This window comes from Salmo salar, chromosome 18 (assembly GCF_965601325.2).
Source record: "Salmo salar chromosome 18, fSalSal1, whole genome shotgun sequence".
In the NCBI taxonomy this organism is placed as follows: domain Eukaryota; kingdom Metazoa; phylum Chordata; class Actinopteri; order Salmoniformes; family Salmonidae; genus Salmo; species Salmo salar.
In genome coordinates, this window is record NC_138308.1 from 82,658,822 (window position 1) to 82,678,456 (window position 19,635).

The 19,635-nt window shown below is 42.5% G+C and overlaps 1 protein-coding gene across 4 annotated transcripts in view; it reads left to right on the top strand.

The window, feature by feature from the left end:
- Window positions 1–19,635, top strand: part of intu (inturned planar cell polarity protein) — a 50,032-nt gene that overhangs the window by 23,292 nt on the left and 7,105 nt on the right. For all 4 annotated transcript variants that reach the window (XM_014156288.3, XM_014156289.3, XM_014156285.3 and 1 more), the window contains exons 4-12: window positions 8,540–8,749; window positions 14,334–14,452; window positions 14,888–14,977; window positions 15,348–15,425; window positions 15,663–15,846; window positions 16,509–16,562; window positions 16,851–16,913; window positions 17,426–17,665; window positions 17,942–18,156. In XM_014156288.3, the coding sequence (XP_014011763.3) occupies window positions 8,540–8,749; window positions 14,334–14,452; window positions 14,888–14,977; window positions 15,348–15,425; window positions 15,663–15,846; window positions 16,509–16,562; window positions 16,851–16,913; window positions 17,426–17,665; window positions 17,942–18,156 (1,253 nt within the window). The remainder of the gene's footprint in view (window positions 1–8,539; window positions 8,750–14,333; window positions 14,453–14,887; window positions 14,978–15,347; window positions 15,426–15,662; window positions 15,847–16,508; window positions 16,563–16,850; window positions 16,914–17,425; window positions 17,666–17,941; window positions 18,157–19,635) is intronic.

The window sequence follows — 19,635 nt, forward strand, 5'->3', positions numbered from 1 at the left end:
GCTATAAGACTCAAATTGGAGCTCAGGAGCATCCTGTTTCTATTGATCATCCAGATCTGGGGAAGGGTGCTCAAAAAAAACTGCAGTGTTGAAGGTCTCCAAGAACACAGTGGCCTCCATAACTCTTAAATGGAAGAAGTTTGGAACCACCAAGACTCTTCCTGGAGCTGGCCGCCCGGCCAAACTGAGCAATCGGGGGAGAAGAGCCTTGGTCAGGGAGGTGACCAAAAATCCAATGGTCACTCTGACAGAGCTCTAGAGTTCTTCTGTGGAGAGGGGAGAACCTTCCAGAAGGACAACCATCTCTGCAGCACTCCACCAGTCAGGCCTTTATGTTAGTGGCCAGACAGAAGCCACTCCTCTGTAAAAGGCACATGACAGCCCGCTTGGAGTTTGCCAAAAGGCACGTAAAGACTGTCAGACCATGAGAAACAAGATTCTCTGGTCTTATGAAACCAAGATTGAACTCTTTGTCCTGAATGCCAAGCGTCACATCTTTTAGGAAACCTGGCACCATCCCTACGGTGAAGCATGGTGTTGGCAGCATCATGCTGTGTGGATGTTTTTCAGGGGCAGGGTCTGGGGGACTAGTCAGGATCGAGGCAAAGATGAATGGAGCAAAGTACAGAGAGATCCTTGATGAAAACCTGCTCCAGAGCGCTCGGGACCTCAGACTGAGGCGAAGGTTCACCTTCCTACAGGACAACGACCCTAAGCACACAGCCAAGACGATGCAGGAGTGGCTTCGGGACAAGTCTCTGAATGTCCTTCAGTGGCCCAGCCAGAGCCCGGACTTGAACCCGATTGAACATCTCTGGAGAAACCTGGAAATAGCTGTGCAGCAATGTTCCCCAGCCAACCTGACAAAGCTTGAGAGGATCTGCAGAGAAGAATGGGAGAAACTCCCCAAATACAGGGGTGACAAGCTTGTAGCGTCATGCCCAAGAAGACTCAATGCTGTAATCACTGCCATAGGTGCTTCAACAAAGTACTGAGTAAAGGGTCTGAATACTTATGCAAATTGGATTTTTCCGTTAAAAAAACGGAAAAATCCAATTGCTAATATATATATTAGCAACAAAATTAGCAACAAAAAAAATTAAAACATGTTATTGCTTTGTCATTATGGGGTATTGTGTGTAGATTTGAGGTTAAAAAAACGATTTAATACATTTTTCGAATAAGGCTATATCATAACAAAATGTGGAAAATGTCAAGGGGTCTGAATCCTTTCCGAAGGCACTGGAGTTTAAGTATGTAAGAGAATAAATAAACAGAAAAATATAGGTTGTATTTACAATGGTGTTTGTGCCACTGGTTTTTTGTGGCACAGGTCACAAATCTTGCTGATGAGGTGGCACACTGTGGTATTTCACCTAATAGATATGGGAGATGATCAAAATGTGGTTCTTTGAGTGTGTGTGTAATCTGAGGTAAATATGTGTGTCTATTATGGTCATACATTTGGCAGGTGGTTGGAAAGTTCGGTTTCCACCTCGTTTTGTGGGCAGTGGCCATATAGCCTGTCTTCTCTTGAGAGCCAGATCTGCCTATGGCAGCCTCTTTCAATAGCAAGGCCATGCTCACTGAGTCTGTACATAGTCAAAGCTTTTCAAAGTTTGGGTCAGTCACAGTGATCAGGTATTCTGCTACTGTGCACTCTGTTTAGAGCCAAATAGCATTTTTTGTTAATTCTTTCCAATATGTCAAGTAATTACCTTTATGTTTTGTCATGATTTGTTTGGGTCTAATTATGTTGCTGTCCTGGGGCTTTGTGGGGTCTGTTAGTGTTAATGAACAGAGCCCCAGTACCAGCGGGCTAAAGGGACTCTTCTCTAGGTTAATCTCTCTGTAGGTGATGGCTTTGTTATTGAAGGTTGGAGAGTCGCTTCCATTTAGATGGTTATAGAACTGAATAGCTTTTTTCTGGATTTTGATCATTAACAGGAATCATCCTAATTCTCTTCTGCATGCATTATTATTTACGTTGTACACAAGGATGTTTTTGCAGAATTCTGCATGTAGTCTCTCAATTTGGTGTTTGTCCCATATTGTGAATTCCTGGTTGGTAAGTGGACCCCGGACGTCAGCAATGGGTTCTATAACTGATTCAAGTATTTTTTGCCAGATCCTAATTGGGATGTAAAATGTTATGTTCCTTTTGATGGCGTAGAAGGCCCTCTCAGATCGTTCACGACTTTGTGGAAGTTACCTGTGGTGCTGATGTTTATGCCGAGGTAGGTATAGTTTTTTGCGTGCTCTAGGGAAACAGAATCTAGGTGGAATTTGTATTTGTGTTCCTGGCAACTGGAGCTTTTTTGGAACACCATTATTTTTGGCTTACTGAGATTTACTGTCAGGGCCCAGATCTGACAGAATCTGTGCAGAAGATTTATTTGCTGCCGTAGGCCCTTCTTGGTTGGGGACAGAAGCACCAGATCATCAGCAAACACTAGACATTTGACTTCATGCCGCACCTGTTTCCGTTGTGGAGTCCACAGGGGTGGTACAGTCCATCACTCTAAAATGTGATACTGAAATTGTATATGGTTATATTATGTAAAAATAATGGTGTAACACTCATAAATCAAATATTATTTTATAACAAATGCGCTTTCTCCCGTGTTGGATACGGTCGCTGTCTGCGGTTCTGGAACATAATCTTCAGTGCACAAAACACCACATCTGTCATTTTAGTCCTGTCCGATTCTGCCATGTAATTTGTACATGGCAGGAGAGTAACAATTCCAGCCAGAATAACCTACTGTTTTTTTGGCGAACTCATCTGGTAATACTAGTCCCGTGCTAATCGGAAGTGGCGCAGGGGTCTATCTAAGGCACTGCATCTCGGTGCTAGAGGCGTCACTACAGATTCCAGGGTGTATCACAACCGGACGTGATTGGGAGTCCCATAGGGCGGTGTGCAATTGGACCAGCATTGTCCGGGTTTGGCCGGTGTAGGCCGTTATTGTAAATAAGAATTTGTTCTTAAACCTGTTTGGGCTAGGCATCCCGCTAGCGGGACAACTTCCGTTGAAACTGGAGGGAGCGCAATTCAAATAAATAATCATAAACATTATGGATATTAAACATTTAGGTACATACAAGTGTCTTAAATCGGTTGAAAGCTTAAATTCTTGTTAATCTAACTGAACTGTCCGATTTACAGTAGCTATTACAGCGAAAGCATGCCATGCGATTGTTTGAGGGTCGGCGCCCTACATCAAAATATTTTTCCACCGGCACAGGTTTCATAAATTCACAAATAGCGATTAAATATTCACTTTTTAAAAATCTTCCTCTGATTTGTCATCCAAAGGGTCCGAGCTATAACATGTAGTTTTGATAGATAAAATCCTTCTTTATATCCCATAAAGTCTGTTTAGTTGGCGCCGTCGATTTGAGTAATCCTCTCGTTCAACATGCAGAGAAAGGAATCCGAAAATCTACCTCTAAACTTTGTTTCATCAAGTCAAAATAAGTTTCTATTAACTCCTTAGATACCCTAAAATATTCAAACTATAATATTTCTTACAGAAAGAAGTATGTTCAATAGGAAACCGATTTTTAGCAGGTGCATCTCGTCTTCATCGCTCGCCTAAACACAAATTTCTAAGACTGTGTCCCTGTAGTAAAACTCATATTTGTTATTCGTTTTGGAAGTTACAAGCCTGAAACCTTGAACATAGACTGCTGACACCCTGTGGAAGCCATAGGAATTACATCCTGGGAGCTAGAGCATGGGCTCTTAAAAAAAATTAATCTGGTTGGTTTTTCTTTGGATTTTCTCCTACCATATCTATTGTGTTATAGTCTCATACATTAATTTAACATTTCTACAAATGTCAGTGTTTTCTTTCCAATGGTACCAATTATATGCATATCCTGGCTTCAGGGCCTGAGCAACAGGCAGTTTACTTTGGGCACGTCAGTCAGGCAGAAATTGAGAAAAAAGGGGCCTAGCCCTTGTTCTTAACTGTCTTGCCTAGTTAAATAAAGGTAAAATAAAAAAATAAAAGTTACACGTACATGTCAGTACGTACACACAAAAAGTAGGCCACAAATAAAGGCATTGTGCCGTGAGGTGTTCCTTTATTTGTTTTTTGAAACCAGGTTTGCTGTTAGCTTGCGCTATATGAGATGGAAGGGAGTTCCATGCAATCATGGCTCGGTATAATACTGTACGTTTCCTTGAATTTGCTTTGGACCTGGGGACTGTGAAACGACCCCTGGTGGCATGTCTGGTGGGGTAAGTGTGTGTGTGTCAGTGCTGTGTGTAAATTGACTATGCAAACAATTTGGAATTTCCAACACATGAATGTTTCTTATAAAAACAAGAAGCGATGCGGTCAGTCTTTCCTCGACTCTTAGCCAAGAGAGACTGGCATGCATAGTATAGCATAGTAGGTCACCCCTGTGTCTCAGCTGGTACAGGTAACTCTGGGTCTTCCTTTCCTGAGGCGGCCCTCATGAGAGCCAGTTTCATCATATCGCTTAATGGTTTTTGCGACTGCACTTGAAGAATCTTTCAAAGTTCTTGAAATTTTCCGGACTGAATGACCACGTCTTCGAGTAATGATGGACTGTCGTTTCTCTTTGCTTATTTGAGCTGTTCTTGCCATAATATGGACTTGGTCTTTTACCAAATAGGGCTATCTTCTGTATACCACCCTACCTTGTCACAACACACCCGATTGGCTCAAAAGCATTAAGATGGAAAGAAATTCCACAAATGAACTTTTAACCTGTTATGGACAGACGTTCCGCTAGCGGAACCCCTAGCCAACAGCCAATGGCATCGCACGGCGCGAAATACAAAACCAACTAAAATACCACAATTCAATTTTCTCAAACAATCAACTATTTTACACCATTTTAAAGACAAGACTCTCGTCAATCTAACCACATTGTCTGATTTCAAAAAGGCTTTACAGCGAAAGCAAAACATTAGATTATGTCAGGAGAGTACCCTGCCAAAAATAATCACACAGCCATTTTCAAAGCAAGCATATATGTCACAAAAACCAAAACCACAGCTAAATGCAGCACTAACCTTTGATGATCTTCATCAGATGACACTCCTAGGACATTATGTTATACAATACATGCATGTTTTGTTCAATCAAGTTCATATTTATATCAAAAAACAGCTTTTTACATTAGCATGTGATGTTCAGAACTAGCATACCCACCGCAAACTTCCGGTGAATTTACTAAATGACTCACGATAAACGTTTACAAAAAACATAATTATTTTAAGAATTATAGATACAGAACTCCTTTATGCAATTGCGATGTCAGATTTTAAAATAGCTTTTCAGCGAAAGCACATTTTGCAATATTCTGAGTAGATAGCTCGGCCATCACAGGCTAGCTAATTTGACACCCACCAAGTTTGGTGCTCACTAAACTCAGAATTACTATAAGAAAAATTGGATTACCTTTGCTGTTCTTCGTCAGAATGCACTCCCAGGACTTCTACTTCAACAACAAATGTTGTTTTGGTTCGAAATAATCCATCGTTATATTGAAATAGCTCCGTTTTGTTCGTGCGTTGAGGTCACTATCCGAAGGGTGACGCGCGGGCGCATTTCGTGACAAAAAAATTCAAAATATTCCATTACCGTACTTCGAAGCATGTCAAACGCTGTTTAAAATAAATTTTTATGCAATTTTTCTCCTAAAATAGCGATAATATTCCAACCGGGCGACGTTGTATTCATTCAAAGACTGAAAGAACAAAATGGAGTAGTCTCGTGAACGCCATCTCAGTGTCACTGTCCCCAGGCAGGCCAGTAACAAACAGAGCTGCTGTATTTTGCCCAGAGACTGCAGAGCTCTCATTCCACTTTCTGGCACCTTCTGAGAGCCAATGGAAGCCTTAGAAAATGTCACGTTACAGCACAGATGCTGTATTTTCGATAGAGAGGCTACAGAAGGACAATAAATTGTCAGACAGGGCACTTCCTGTATTGAATCTTCTCAGGTTTTGGCCTGCCATATGAGTTCTGTTATACTCACAGACACCATTCAAACAGTTTTAGAAACTTTAGAGTGTTTTCTATGCAAATCTACTAATTATATGCATATTCTAGTTTCTGGCCAGGAGTAGTAACCAGATTAAATCGGGTACGTTTTTTATCCGGCCGTGAAAATACTGCCCCCTATCCCAAACAGGTTAACAAGACACACCTGTTAATTGAAATGCATTCCAGGTGACTACCTTGTGAAGCTAGTTGAGAGAATGCCAAGAGTTTGCAAAGCTGTCATCAAGGCAAAGGGTGGCTACTTTGAAGTATCTCAAATATAAAATAAAGAAAAACATTTTTTGGGTTACTAGATGATTCCATCTAGTAACTCATAGTTTTGGTGTCTTCACTATTATTCTACAATGCAGAAAATAGTAAAAAAAATAAAGAAAAATCCTTGAATAAGTAGGTGTGTCCAAACTTTTGACTGGTACTGTATTTAAATAAGGTATTTCTGTTTTTATTTTTAATACATTTGCAACAATGTCAAAGTCAACGGGTCTGAATACTTTCCGATAGCACTATGCTCAACTTCGTTCAATTTATCGAATCAGTTATTGTTTTCTTGCTCAAACCGTGAGCAACACCTGTCAAACTCAGACATTTCTCTCAAACCACAGGGATGTCTTTTTTTTTTATTTAACCTTTATTTAACCAGGTAGGCAATTTGAGAACAAGTTCTCATTTACAATTGCGACCTGGCCAAGATAAAGCAAAGCAGCACAGAGTTACACATGGAGTAAAACAAACATACAGTCAATAATACAGTAGAAAAATAAATCTATATACAATGTGAGCAAATGAGGTGAGATAAGGGAGGTAAAGGCAAAAAAGGCCATGGTGTCAAAGTAAATACAATATAGCAAGTAAAACATTGGAATGGTAGATTTGTAGTGGAAGAAAGTACAAAGTAGAAATAGAAATAATGGGGTGCAAAGGAGCAAAATAAATAAATACAGTAGGGGAAGAGGTAGTTGTTTGGGCTAAATTCTAGATGGGCTATGTACAGGTGCAGTGATCTGTGAGCTGCTCTGACAGCTGCTGGATGCACACACACTACATGTTCATGTTTTTACATTTATGTAAGTTGTGAAGTATTTGGTCTGTAATGTGTTTTCCCGTTATGAGTCGGACCCCAGTAAGACTAGCTGTTGCCATTGGCGTCTGCTAAGGGGGGTCCTAACAAAATGAAAAACTATGCAAGTCAACAGCGTTGGATTGGTGTAAGCATGGACTTTCTACCATATTTCTGACACCAGTCCATTCATTTGTACTCCATTAGGGCAGTGAACAATTCTTGGAGAGATAGTCAGACCGTTGCCAGTGTCACAGTGTTGAAGACGCATCCACACGTACACACGTACACACACACACACACACACACACACACACACACACACACACCTGGTCTCTGGTCCTGATTTGTCTTGATTAAAGTCAACCAGAAATCCTTAGCAGACCTCTCAAGTGGTGACAGGTTACTGCCCAGAGCCAGCCCGGTGCGTATGCGCATCTCGTGTGTGTATGTGTGTCTACACAATTCTTTTCGGCATTTGTACAGTGTGCTTGAGTTTGAGGCTGCGTGTGTGTAGGCCATAGTATTTAGGGTCTGTTTTGAAATGTGAGAATGACCGACATTAATATTCATCTATAAATTTGTCAAGCATGAATCTCTCCACCATACTGTTTCTGTATGTGTTTCCATTTGTGTGCCTGTCTGCCTGGGTTGGTTTGTAAAGTGTGTGTGTGTGTGTGTGTGTGTTGTACAGTGTGGAATGAGCTCTGAGAATGACAGAGGGTTGTGCAGCTCTATGTTCTTCTGTCACTGTTCTAGGGCCTGCCTTGTGGTGGGATCTGTTTTTGATTCACACACACACCCATGTCGCTTCACTTTCAGTGATCAGGAGGAATATAATCTCTCTCTCTGACAATCAACATTTTTCTGTTTACGCTCCTTCCTCTTTTCCTAAGTAAATCACATCACTGATGGCTCTGTATACGTGGTTTAACTGAACCCTTTCCTGTAGTGCCAGGCCAAACCATTAAATGGGGAGCACATGAGTTAATCTGCAGCCCTAATGGACGGGATAAAATGCTGTTTATGACCGTATTATGATCACAGTGTAGTTCCCATGCTGATTCTTGCCAACAGTGATTCTTCAGACTCGTACAAACTCACTACTGGCTTATATTCTGTGGCCAAACCCACAACGGGTCTTTTTTAAAGTGTTCAGAAAGGAAAAACTATGTAGAATGTGGTGGAAAGATGATGATGATCTCTTTGGATAGCTAACTTACTTTGTCTCTCTCTCCCTTCTTCTCTTTCTTTCTTTCTTTCTTTCTTTCTTTCTTTCTTTCTTTCTTTCTTTCTTTCTTTCTTTCTTTCTTTCTTTCTTTCTTTCTTTCTTTCTTTCTTTCTTTCTTTCTTTTCCTATTCCTCTCTCTCTCTCTCTCTCTCTCTCTCTCTGTATCTCTCTCTCTCTCTCTCTTTTCTCCTTCCTCCCGCCCAGGTGAAACTGACCCTGGTGACAGCCAGTCCAGGGGAGGTGGGTGTGGACGTGTCCACTGCCCCCAGGCTCAGGCCCTCTCCCCCGGTCAGCCAGCTGGTGCGTCTGCTGTGGGGCGAGGACACGGTGGAGCTCCAGATGTCTATAGGACACATCCCTCACATCGTCATGTACCTGTCACTCAAACTGGACTCAGACTCCCCCCTGGAAGAGGTCAGTTCGGTTGGTCTCAGAAATGGCACCCTATTCCCTACATAGTGCACTGCTTTTGACCAGATCCCATAAGTAAAGTGTAGGACTGGGCGTTACGGTAATATTATCAACGGTCTAAGGTAACCTCTACCTTGATCTTTCTTTACATTCACCAACACAAATCTACATTAAAGATGCAATTTGTACATTTTGTCACCCAATCTGCAACTCGAGATAGTAGGAACACATTCGACCAAGAAGCAAAACCTGAAATGAAATAAAACGTATTGTACCTCTAACTGTAGTTCAATATTAGCTAAGTGCTTCCTTCAGACCCAGTGAAAAGTGCCTCATGGATGCAGTTCATTTTTATACAGTCAATGAATGAGTACTTGACTGCATTAAGAGTCATTAAATGTTAAAAAAATACCCATGTAGGAAATTCCTTAGCGCAGCACTTAAAAAGCTTGTTGGCACATGTGTGTTTTCTGACACAAAGCAGAAGCTTCAGAGAACAGAACTACCGCTCTGGTAGGCTTTCAGATCCAGGGCCTTTGGCTCTTTATAACAACATCCAAAATGTGCACACACACACACACACACACACACACACACACACACACACACAGTGGAAAAATAGAAACAGGAGAAAGGTGTGAAGAATAAAGTTAGTTCCTCTTGATAAAATCTCCCCTGACGATACAAAACCATTACATTAGTAATGGGATAAATAAATGCCACTAACTGCACAAGGATTGAAGTGATTAACGTTAGTTTCACTGACTTCAATACAATAAATTAATTGGATTATATGATGCTTTTCCAAGTGCTCAAAGTGTTTTACATTGTAAGGGGGTGAACTCACACCTCATAGATACATAATAACTATTTATACTTTTTGGGCCAGTTTTCCCTCACACAGAACAAGACTTCTCGTGACATAAAAAGCATGCTCAATTGACAAAGTCTATTAATAAGCCTAAACCTAAACTGTGTCCGGGAAACTATCCCTTTAGCTTTGCGGAAGGCAGCCATGCGGGAGCAAACTCAGCAGAGGTCAGAGGACCTGTAGCGAAGGGCTATGTTTTCTTGCTCTGTGGGAAAGTAAAGTACACTGAACAAAAATATAAACGCAGCATGTGAAGTGTTGGTCCTATGTATCTGTGAGCAACAGATGTATATCTCTATTCCCAGTCACATCATTTATTTATTTAAATTGACTGATTTCCTCATACAGTGGCTTGTGAAAGTTTTCACCCCCCTTGGCATATTTCCTATTTTGTTTCCTTAAAACCTGGAATTAAAATGGATTTTGGGGGGGTTGTATCATTTGATTTACACACACTTTGAAGATGCAAATTATTTTTTATTGTGAAGCAAACAAGAAATAAGACAAAAAAACTGAACTTGAGCGTGCATAACTATTCACCCCCCCAAAGTCAATACTTTCTAGAGCCACCTTTTGCAGCAATTACAGCTGCAAGTCTCTTGGGGTATGTCTCTTTATGCTTGGCACATCTAACCACTGGGATTTTTCCCCGTTCTTCAAGGCAAAACTGCTCCAGCTCCTTCAAGTTGGATGGCTTCCGCTGGTGTACAGCAATCTTTAAGTCATACCACAGTTTCTCAGTTGGATTGGGGTCTCGGCTTTGACTAGGCCATTCCAAGACATTTAAATGTTTCCCCTTAAACCACTCGAGTGTTGCTTTAGCAGTATGCTTATGGTCATTGTCCTGTTGGAAGGTGAACCGCCATCCCAGTCTCAAATCTCAGGAAGACTGAAACAGGTTTCCCTCAAGAATTTACCTGTATTTAGCACCATCCATCATTCCTTCAATTCCAGTTTCCCAGTCCCTGCCGATGAAAAACATCCCAGAGCATGATGCTGCCATCACCATGCTTCACTGTGGGGATGGTGTTCTCGGAGTGATGAGAGGTGTTGGGTTTGTGCCAGACATAGCGTTTTCCTATATGGCCAAAAAGCTCAATTTTAGGCTCATCTGACCAGAGCACGTTCTTCCATATGTTTGGGGAGTCTCCCACATGCCTTTTGGCGAACACCATACATGTTTTCTTATTTTTTCCTTGACGCAATGGTTTTTTTCTGGCCACTCTTCCGTAAAGCTCAGCTCTGTGGAGTGTACGGCTTAAAAAGTGGTCCTTTGGACAGATACTCCAATCTCCGCTGTGGAGCATTGCAGCTCCTTCAGGGTTATCTTTGGTCTCTTGGTTGCGCCTCTGATTAATTCCCTCCTTGCCTGGTCTGTGAATTTTGGTAGGCGTCCCTCCCTTGGCAGGTTTGTTGTGGTGCCATATTCTTTCCATTTTTTAATAATGGATTTAATGGTGCTCCGTGGGATATTCAAAGTTTCTGATATTTTTGTATAACCCAACCTTGATCTGTATTTCTCCCCAACTTTGTCCCTGACCTGTTTGGAGAGCTCCTTAGTCTTCATGGTGCCGCTTGCTTGGTGGTGCCCCTTGCATAGTGGTGTTGCAGACACTGGGGCCTTTCAGAACAGGTGTATATATACTGAAATTATGTGACAGATCATGTGACACTTACATTGCACACAGGTGTACTTTATTTAGCTAATTATGTGACTTCTGAAGGTAATTGATTGCACTAGATCTTATTTAGGGACTTCATAGCAAAGGGGTATATACATATGCACGCACCACTTTTTCATATATATATATATATTTTTTTTAAACAAGTACTTTTTTTTCATTTCACTTCACCAATTTTGACTATTTTGTGTATGTCCATTACATGAAATCCAAATAAAAATCAATTTAAATTACAAGTCGTAATCCAACAAAATAGGAAAAACGCCAAGGGGGATGAATACTTTTGCAAGGCACTGTATGAATTGTAACTCAATAATTGCATTTATATTTTTGTTCAGTATAGTAGCTGTGCTTAATTTCAGACACTCTCTCTCTTCTCTCTCTCTCTTAAAATTCTAATTCAAATTCAGATTGTTTTATTTGCATGAATTTACAATTTGTAGGTATTGCCAAAGCAGTAGAGTGGTACAGCATTTCAGTAAATATAGATCACTGCAATGAGGATAATGAAATCCAGTTCATTTCAGTGGTAGTAATAATAGTACAGTTGAAGTCGGAAGTTTACATACACCTTAGCCAAATACATTTAAACTCAGTTTTTCACAATTCCTGACATTTAATCCTAGTAAAAAGTCCCTGTCTTAGATCAGTTAGGATCACCACTTTATTTTAAGAATGTGAAATGTCAGAATAATAGTAGAGAGAATGATTTATTTCATATTTTATTTCTTTCATCGCATTCCCTGTGGGTCAGAAGTTTACATACACTCAATTAGTATTTGGTAGCATTGCCTTTAAGTTGGGATAACTTGGGTCAAATGTTTCGGGTAGCCTTCTACAAGATTCCCACAGTAAGTTGGGTGAATTTTGGCCCATTCATCCTGACAGAGCTGGTGTAACTGAGTCAGGTTTGTAGGCCTCCTTGCTCGCACACGCTTTATCAGTTCTGCCCACACATTTTCTATAGGATGGAGGTCAGGGCTTTGTGATGGCCACTCCAATACCTTGACTTTGATGTCCTTAAGCCATTTTGGCACAACTTTGGAAGTATGCTTGGGGTCATTGTGCATTTGGAAGACCCATTTGCGACCAAGCTTTAACTTTCTGACTGATGTCTTGAGATGTTGCTTCTATATATCCACATAATTTTCCTCTCTCATGATGCCATCTATTTTGTGAAGTGCACCAGTCTCTCCTGCAGCAAAGCACCCCCACAACATGATGCTGCCATCCCTGTGCTTCACGGTTGGGATGGTGTTCTTCGGCTTGCAAGCTTCCCCATTTTCCTCCAAATGTAACGATGGTCATTATGGCCAAACAGTTCTATTTTTGTTTCATCAGACCAGAGGACATTTCTCCAAAAAGTACCAGCTTTGTCCCCATGTGCAGTTGCAAACCGTAGTCTGGCTTTTTTATGGTGGTTTTGAAGCAGTGGCTTCTTCCTTGCTGAGCGGCCTTTCAGGTTATGTCGATATAGGATTCGTTTTACTGTGGACATAGATACTTTTGTACCTGTTTCCTCCAGAATCTTCACAAGGTCCTTTGCTGCTGTTCTGGGATTGATTTGCACTTTTCGCACCAAAGTACGTTCATCTCTAGGAGACAGAACACGTCTCCTTCCTGAGCGGTATGACGGCTGCGTGGTCCCATGGTGTTTATACTTGCGTACTATTGTTTGTACAGATGAACATGGTACTTTCAGGCATTTGGAAATTGCTCCCAAGGATGAACCAGATTGTGGATGTCTACAATTTATTTTCTGAGGTCTTGGGTGTTTTATTTTTATTTTTACATAATGTCAAGCAAAGAGGCACTGAGTTTGAAGGTAGGCCTTGAAATACATCCAGAGGTACACCTCAAATTGGCTAATTTACATCATTTGAGTCAATCAGATGCTTCTAAAGCCATGACATCATTTTCTGTCATTTTCCAAGCTGTTTAAAGGCACAGTCAACTTAGTGTATGTGAACTTCTGACCCACTGGAATTGTGATACAGTGAGTTAAAAGTGAAATAATCTGTCTGTTAACAATTGTTGGAAAAATGACTTGTGTCATGCACAAAGTAGATGTCCTAACCGACTTGCCAAAACTATATTTTGTTAACACTAAATTTGTGGAGTGGTTGAAAACGTGTTTTAATGACTCCAACCTAAGTGCGTGTAAACTTCCGACTTCAACTGTACATACTGTGTAATCATGTATACAGGTGTTGTTGTATGGTGGAATCTTCGGTGGATACATTTAATTAAATAAAAACAGAATGGCTAGTAAATCAACAACAACATGTACATGGATGATTGTTACACTATGTATTACTGCCAGTTATATAGAATGTAAATACTTTATGGGATTAATTCTCTCTCTCTCAGAACTTGGAATTCGAAAACACATCAGCTAGTCCGCCGATTGTAGAGTAGGAGAAATGACAGGAGTTGTTGTGTGTAGCCTGTGTGTGTGCATTTTGAAATCTGTGTTTCTGTGGGTACACACACAGTGTGAGTGTTTCTATATTTATTTTCATGGAAAAAGGAGGACTTGACAGACTTGACAGGTGAAAGCGCTATGGTGGATGCTGATTGTTAGGTCAGAACATTAAGATGCATCTTGAAGACTGTGCTGGACAGAAATGTTTATTACTAGGAACCAATCATTAGTTTCAGTGCCTGAGGTGTATACTACAAAGCAGGATCAAGGAGTTAGCCAGCTAATTTGCCTGAATATAACTTTGTCTGTGGTACGAGTGTTGGTGTTGTTGACCCGGAGGTGAATGTCTGACATTTTAAGCATTCTCCCAGCTTTTGTCCTTGTTTCCAGGGCTATGAGGCCCTACTCCTCATTCTCCCCCTCCCCTCAGCCCCTGTCCAAAGTGGTCGGCCCAAACTCCTCCCGGCCCTCTCCTGAAGTGGTCGGCTCCACACCCTTCATAGTAGACAGCATGTTGTGGAGAATACTAATATCACAGACAATACAGGGAACCTGCCCTGTGCTCTGTCTTCTCTAACAGACTGTCTGTCTGTCTGTATTCCTTCTCAGCAAGAGATCCTGTACCAGTACCCTGTTTCTGAGGCGTCCAGCCAGCTAAAGGGAGTCAGAGGGATCTTCCTCACTCTGTGTGACATGCTGGAGAATGTCACCGGGGGACAGATAGTCAGGTAAACAAAGTCTGTACAATCATATACATATTGTGGGAGCTCAGTAAGATTTCCAAGGAAATAAGAAAATGTTCACTTCCTGTTTGCCGTGGCCTCCAGAAGTACTGAAGAAGTTTATTGGGAACAGCAAATAGAGGGTTAGGTTAGTCAGGTAAGACTGCCGCGGCGGTAGTGAATATACAAAGCCCCAATTAAATATACAAACTACTAAAAATGGAAATTCCTGCCATCGTTATATTTCTTCTCTATCTTTTCTCCTGCACCGGTTCTTCCTCCTGCTTTCCTCTCCTCCTCTCCCCCTCTTTTTTTTCTGTGCTCTAACCTTCTGCCTTCTCCCCCTCCTCTCCTCTTCTGTCTTATTCCCCCTCTTTTTTTGTCTGCACTCTACCCGTCTTCTCTTCTTCTTTCTCCTCCCCTCCATCCCCCTCTCATCAGCTCGTCTCTCCTGCTCAGTAAACAGCTGGTCCATGTGGGCTACTGGAAGGAGAGCAACAACCTGCTGGTGATCGGCCTGCCTGCTGAGAGGTACCGACCAGTGGAGGCTGCAGAGGGGAGGACGGCTCATAATAATGTCTGGAATGGAGTGAATGGAATGGCATCAAACACATGGAAACCATGTGTTTGATGTATTTGATACCATTACACTTATTCAGCTCCAGCCATTACCAAGAGCCCGTTCTCCCCAATTAAGGTGCCACCAACCTCCTGTGGTACCAACACATCAAAGTCATCCAATGTCAATCATAGCATCAAATACATACTTCCATATTCAATACACTGTCTCACTCAATCACATGTCAGCTAAATGTTATAGCTTTTCTTGACCATGTGCCCTAATAATGTTTGATGTCCTCCTCCTCGTTGACTGTGTGTTATGTTCTCTTGTTTCCTTCAGGGTTCCTCTGATCTCTCTGCAGACGGTAGTGGGAGGTGTGGTCAGGACTCTCAACGTGATGTATGGCTCTCTGGGCAGGTCTGTTGACGGTCTCCAGTCCTGGTCATGAACTAGGGATGCATCCTAAATTTGACCAAAAGTAGTGCACTATGTTAGCAATAGGGTGCCATTTCGGACGCTGGTTTGATTTCCTGGTTCAAGCGGTTCCAGTCTTTATATTTATATTATTTTACATCAAACCTAAATAGGCTTATTTCCCTCCACCTCTTCCCTTCCTCCATCTCTCCCTCCATCCCTTCTTCCTCTCCTCCTCAGTGCGTTCTGCCAGGTGGACCACGCCCCCAGACTGGACCATTTCTTCTGCCTGTTCTTCCAGCAGCTGATCCACCCCTCTAGGTTGAGTGACAGCTCCGTGGCCACGCCCCCTGACGTCTCGGAGACTCTCTTCCTGGACGGACTGCCGGCGGTCCGGTGGCTCACCCTGCCTCCTGAGATAAAGGTCTGCATGGGCCACAGCTTCGGGCCATGGATGTGATGAAGCACGTTTAGGAACTCCTGTTCATTTGTGTCTTCACCATTTGGTGTTTGTGCTTTCTCATGCTTTAACTACCTTTCTTGTCCTATGAAAAATGTTTTAGACTCTCAAGTCAGTGATAAGTTTAGGAATTTTCTCTTGCTATATAATATGAATGTGCTTTTTTCAATCTTGAACAGACATGGGCAACTCCAGTCCTCTGGGGCTGGAGTGGTGTCACTCTTTCCCCCCATCCCTAGCAAAACACAGCTGATTTAAACTAATTGCATTCTAAACTGAAGATCATGATTAGTTGATTATTGGAGTCAGGTGTGTTAGCTGGGACTGGGGCAAAGGTGTGACACCAATCAGGCCCTGAGGACTGGAGTTGCCCCTCCATGATCTTGGATGTCTTTATTGATTTATGTCTCGTCTTTGCTGCCCTCTGCTGTCTGGCGGTAAAAATGACAAGTGATCCTGCCAACCAGTTTACTGCTCAGACTCTGTTCCATTTCAAGATGCTCCAGACCATGGTTGACTCTGCAGCCATTGTTAATGCAGAAATAAGTAACTAAGTCTGTGATATAGAATTACAATTGTATGTTAGAATTCTTACTGATCGTCTCTGATCATCTGTCTATTCACAGATGGAGGTTGACACTGTTCTCTCAGACTTTGAATCATCAGATTTTGGAGAAATGGTAAGTCAAATCGTTACATAGGACTCTGGTCAAATCAGTGCACTTTATAGGGAGTAGGGTGCCATTTCAGACGCACAGAAGGTCCAGTCCCCATCCCCATTAAACAGAGCCACCAGCTGTCTCCTTCCCTCTGTAGAGCCTAGTAGTGAGAGGAGAAGGTGAGTCTATTTCTGGACCTGCCTGTGGATATTTAATGAGTCAGTGAAAGAGCGAGAGAGCAGCAGGCTACTTAATCATTAATGTGTGACCTTCTGGAACTGATAATGAAGATAGTCCTCTCTCTCTCAGTCTGAGGACTTCTATGGCATGAGGCGTCTCTACGTGACGCTGGGTTCCTGTCTGTTCTACAAGGTGGGTGGCACACACACACACACACACACACACCTGACACCTGTCTGCTGGAGCGCTGTCCTTTCCACACACACTTGACACCTGGGCCCACGGTGAAGCCCAATACCTCACAGACACCCTTGGATGGATAGGAATAAAGAGCCAGTTAAATGTGATTATATAGATAGGATATCATCACCCAGGATAATACACTGTACTTCTTCATTCCCTGGATGTCACACCATCAGCCTAACAACTAATGCTGACATATGAATGTTTTGTAGAAGTAGTTCGTTCAGTAGACTTCAGTCTCCATCCCCATCACCTTAAGTGTAGAGAAGGTGTGGCTCTTTAATAAGATGAGGCAACCTGTGTTACTAAAAATATGAACACTATTTTATATTTATTGTGTTATGTGTGTGTGCGCCTGCGTGCGTGCGTTCTTTCGTTCCTGTGTGTGTGTTCTCTGTTTGTCGACGTGTGTGTGTGTGTGTGTGTGTGTGTGTGTGTGTGTGTTCTCTGTCTCTCTACAGGGCTACCTGATAGCCAACCACCTCCCCAAGGAGGACCTGCTGGATGTTTGCCTGTACTGCCAGCACTACTGTCTCCTCCCCCTGGCAGCAGAGCAGCGCGTGGGCCAGCTGGTCATCTGGAGAGAGGTGTTCCCACGACATCGCACCCAGAACCCACAGACACAGACCAATAACAACCACTGTACCAGGCCAGGCTACTGCCAGCCACAGGGACGCTACTTCCTGCTCATAGTGGGACTGGTAAGATCGTAGTATTAAATAGAACACTACGGATGGACATTGGTATCCCGGCAACAGCACTAAAAGGACAGGCATCTTGGTCTGGAAAGCTTTCATTCTAGAAACACATTATTTTCTTCTGCATTACTAAAAAGAAGAAATGCATCTTAATCCAGTTAGACTTGATCCCTGACCAAGATGGCTGCCATTATCAACCTTTTCCATCTGTGAGTGAGTTGACCCTTTTCCTCCCAGACATTTCTGTGAACCCACACATTCTCTCTCCTTCTCCCCCAGAGGCACTTCATGCAGTGCGTCCTCCTGGAGGCGGGGGGCTGTGCGTCCCCTGCCCTGGGGGCCCCGGGACCAGATTGTGTGTACGTGGACCAGGTCAAGGCCACCCTCCTGCAGCTGGAGGGGCTGGACGTAGGGATGGAGGAACGCCTGGCCGCCCCGCCCGCACCCTGCCTCTCTTGTGCTGACTGGTTCCTCCCCTCCTCTGCCCGGGATAGGTTAGTTTTAGTTTAGTAGTTAAGTTTAGTTTGTTGAGTTTAATTTGTTGTCAAATTAAATACTTTACAACAAATTAAACTTAGTTTAGTAGTAAAACACATACACATTTAGGATCTTAATTTGAGCCAGTTTGCTACACTTGGAAAATAAGTTTGCAGCAACAGGAAATGTGAATTATGTGAATTATAATTAATGGCTATTTTTGTAGGGGTTGATACCTTTTTTGTAAGGGAAAATCAAGTCTGAAATTTCAACATGGAAATTACAAACTTCAGAAACCTCAAATACAGTACTTTCGGAAAGTATTCACACCCCTTCACTTTTTCCACTTAGTTACATTAGAGCCTTATTCTAAAATTGATTAAATACTTTTTTTCCCTCATCAATCTACACACAATCTACACACAATACCCCATAATGACAAAGTGAAAACTTGTTTTTAGACATTTTTGCAAATGTATTAAACATAAAAAACATAAATACCTTATTTACATAGCTATTCAGACCCTTTGCTATGAGACTCAAAGTTGAGCTCAGGTGCATCCTGTTTCCATTGATCATCCATGAGATGTTTCTACAACTTGATTGGAATCCACCTGTGGTAAACCCACAGTTGACAGTGCATGTCAGAGCAAAACCAAGCCATGAGTTTGAAGGAATTTTCCGTAGAGCTCCAAGACAGGATTCTGTCGAGGCACAGATCTGGGGAAGGGTACCAAAAAACACAGTGGCCTCCATCATTCTTAAATGGAAGAAGTTTGGAACCACTAAGAAACTGAGCAATCGGGGGAGAATGGCCTTGGTCAGGGAGGTGACCAAGAACCCGATGGTCACTATGACAGAGCTCCAGAGTTCCTCTGAGGAGATGGGAGAACCTTCTAGAAGGACAACCGTCTCTGCAGTACTCCACCAATCAGGCCTTAATGGTAGAGTGGCCAGACAGTAGCCACTCTGCAGTAAAAGGTACATGACAGCCTGCTCGGAGTTTGCCAGAAGGCACCTAAAGGACTCTGACCATGAGAAAAAAGATTCTCTGGTCTGATGAAACCAATATTGAACTCTTTGGCCTAAATTCCAAGTGTCACGTCTGGAGGAAAACAGGTACCGCTCATCACTTGGCCAATACCATCCCTATGGTGAAACATTGTGGTGGCAGCAGCATCATGCTGTGGGGATGTTTTTTAGCAGCAGGGACTGGGGGACTAGTCAGGATTGAGGGAAAGATGAATGGAGCAAATTACAGAGAGATCCTTGATGAAACCCTGCTCCAGAGCGCTCAGGACCTCAGACTGGGGCGGAGGTTCACCTTCCAACAGGACAACGACCCTAAGCACACAGCCAAGCCAACGCAGGAGTGGCTTCGGGACAAAGCTGAATGTCCTTGAGTGGCCCAGCCAGAGCCTGGACTTGAACCCGATCGAACATCTCTGGAGAGACCTCAAAATAGCTGTGCAGCAATGCTTCCCATCCAACCTTAC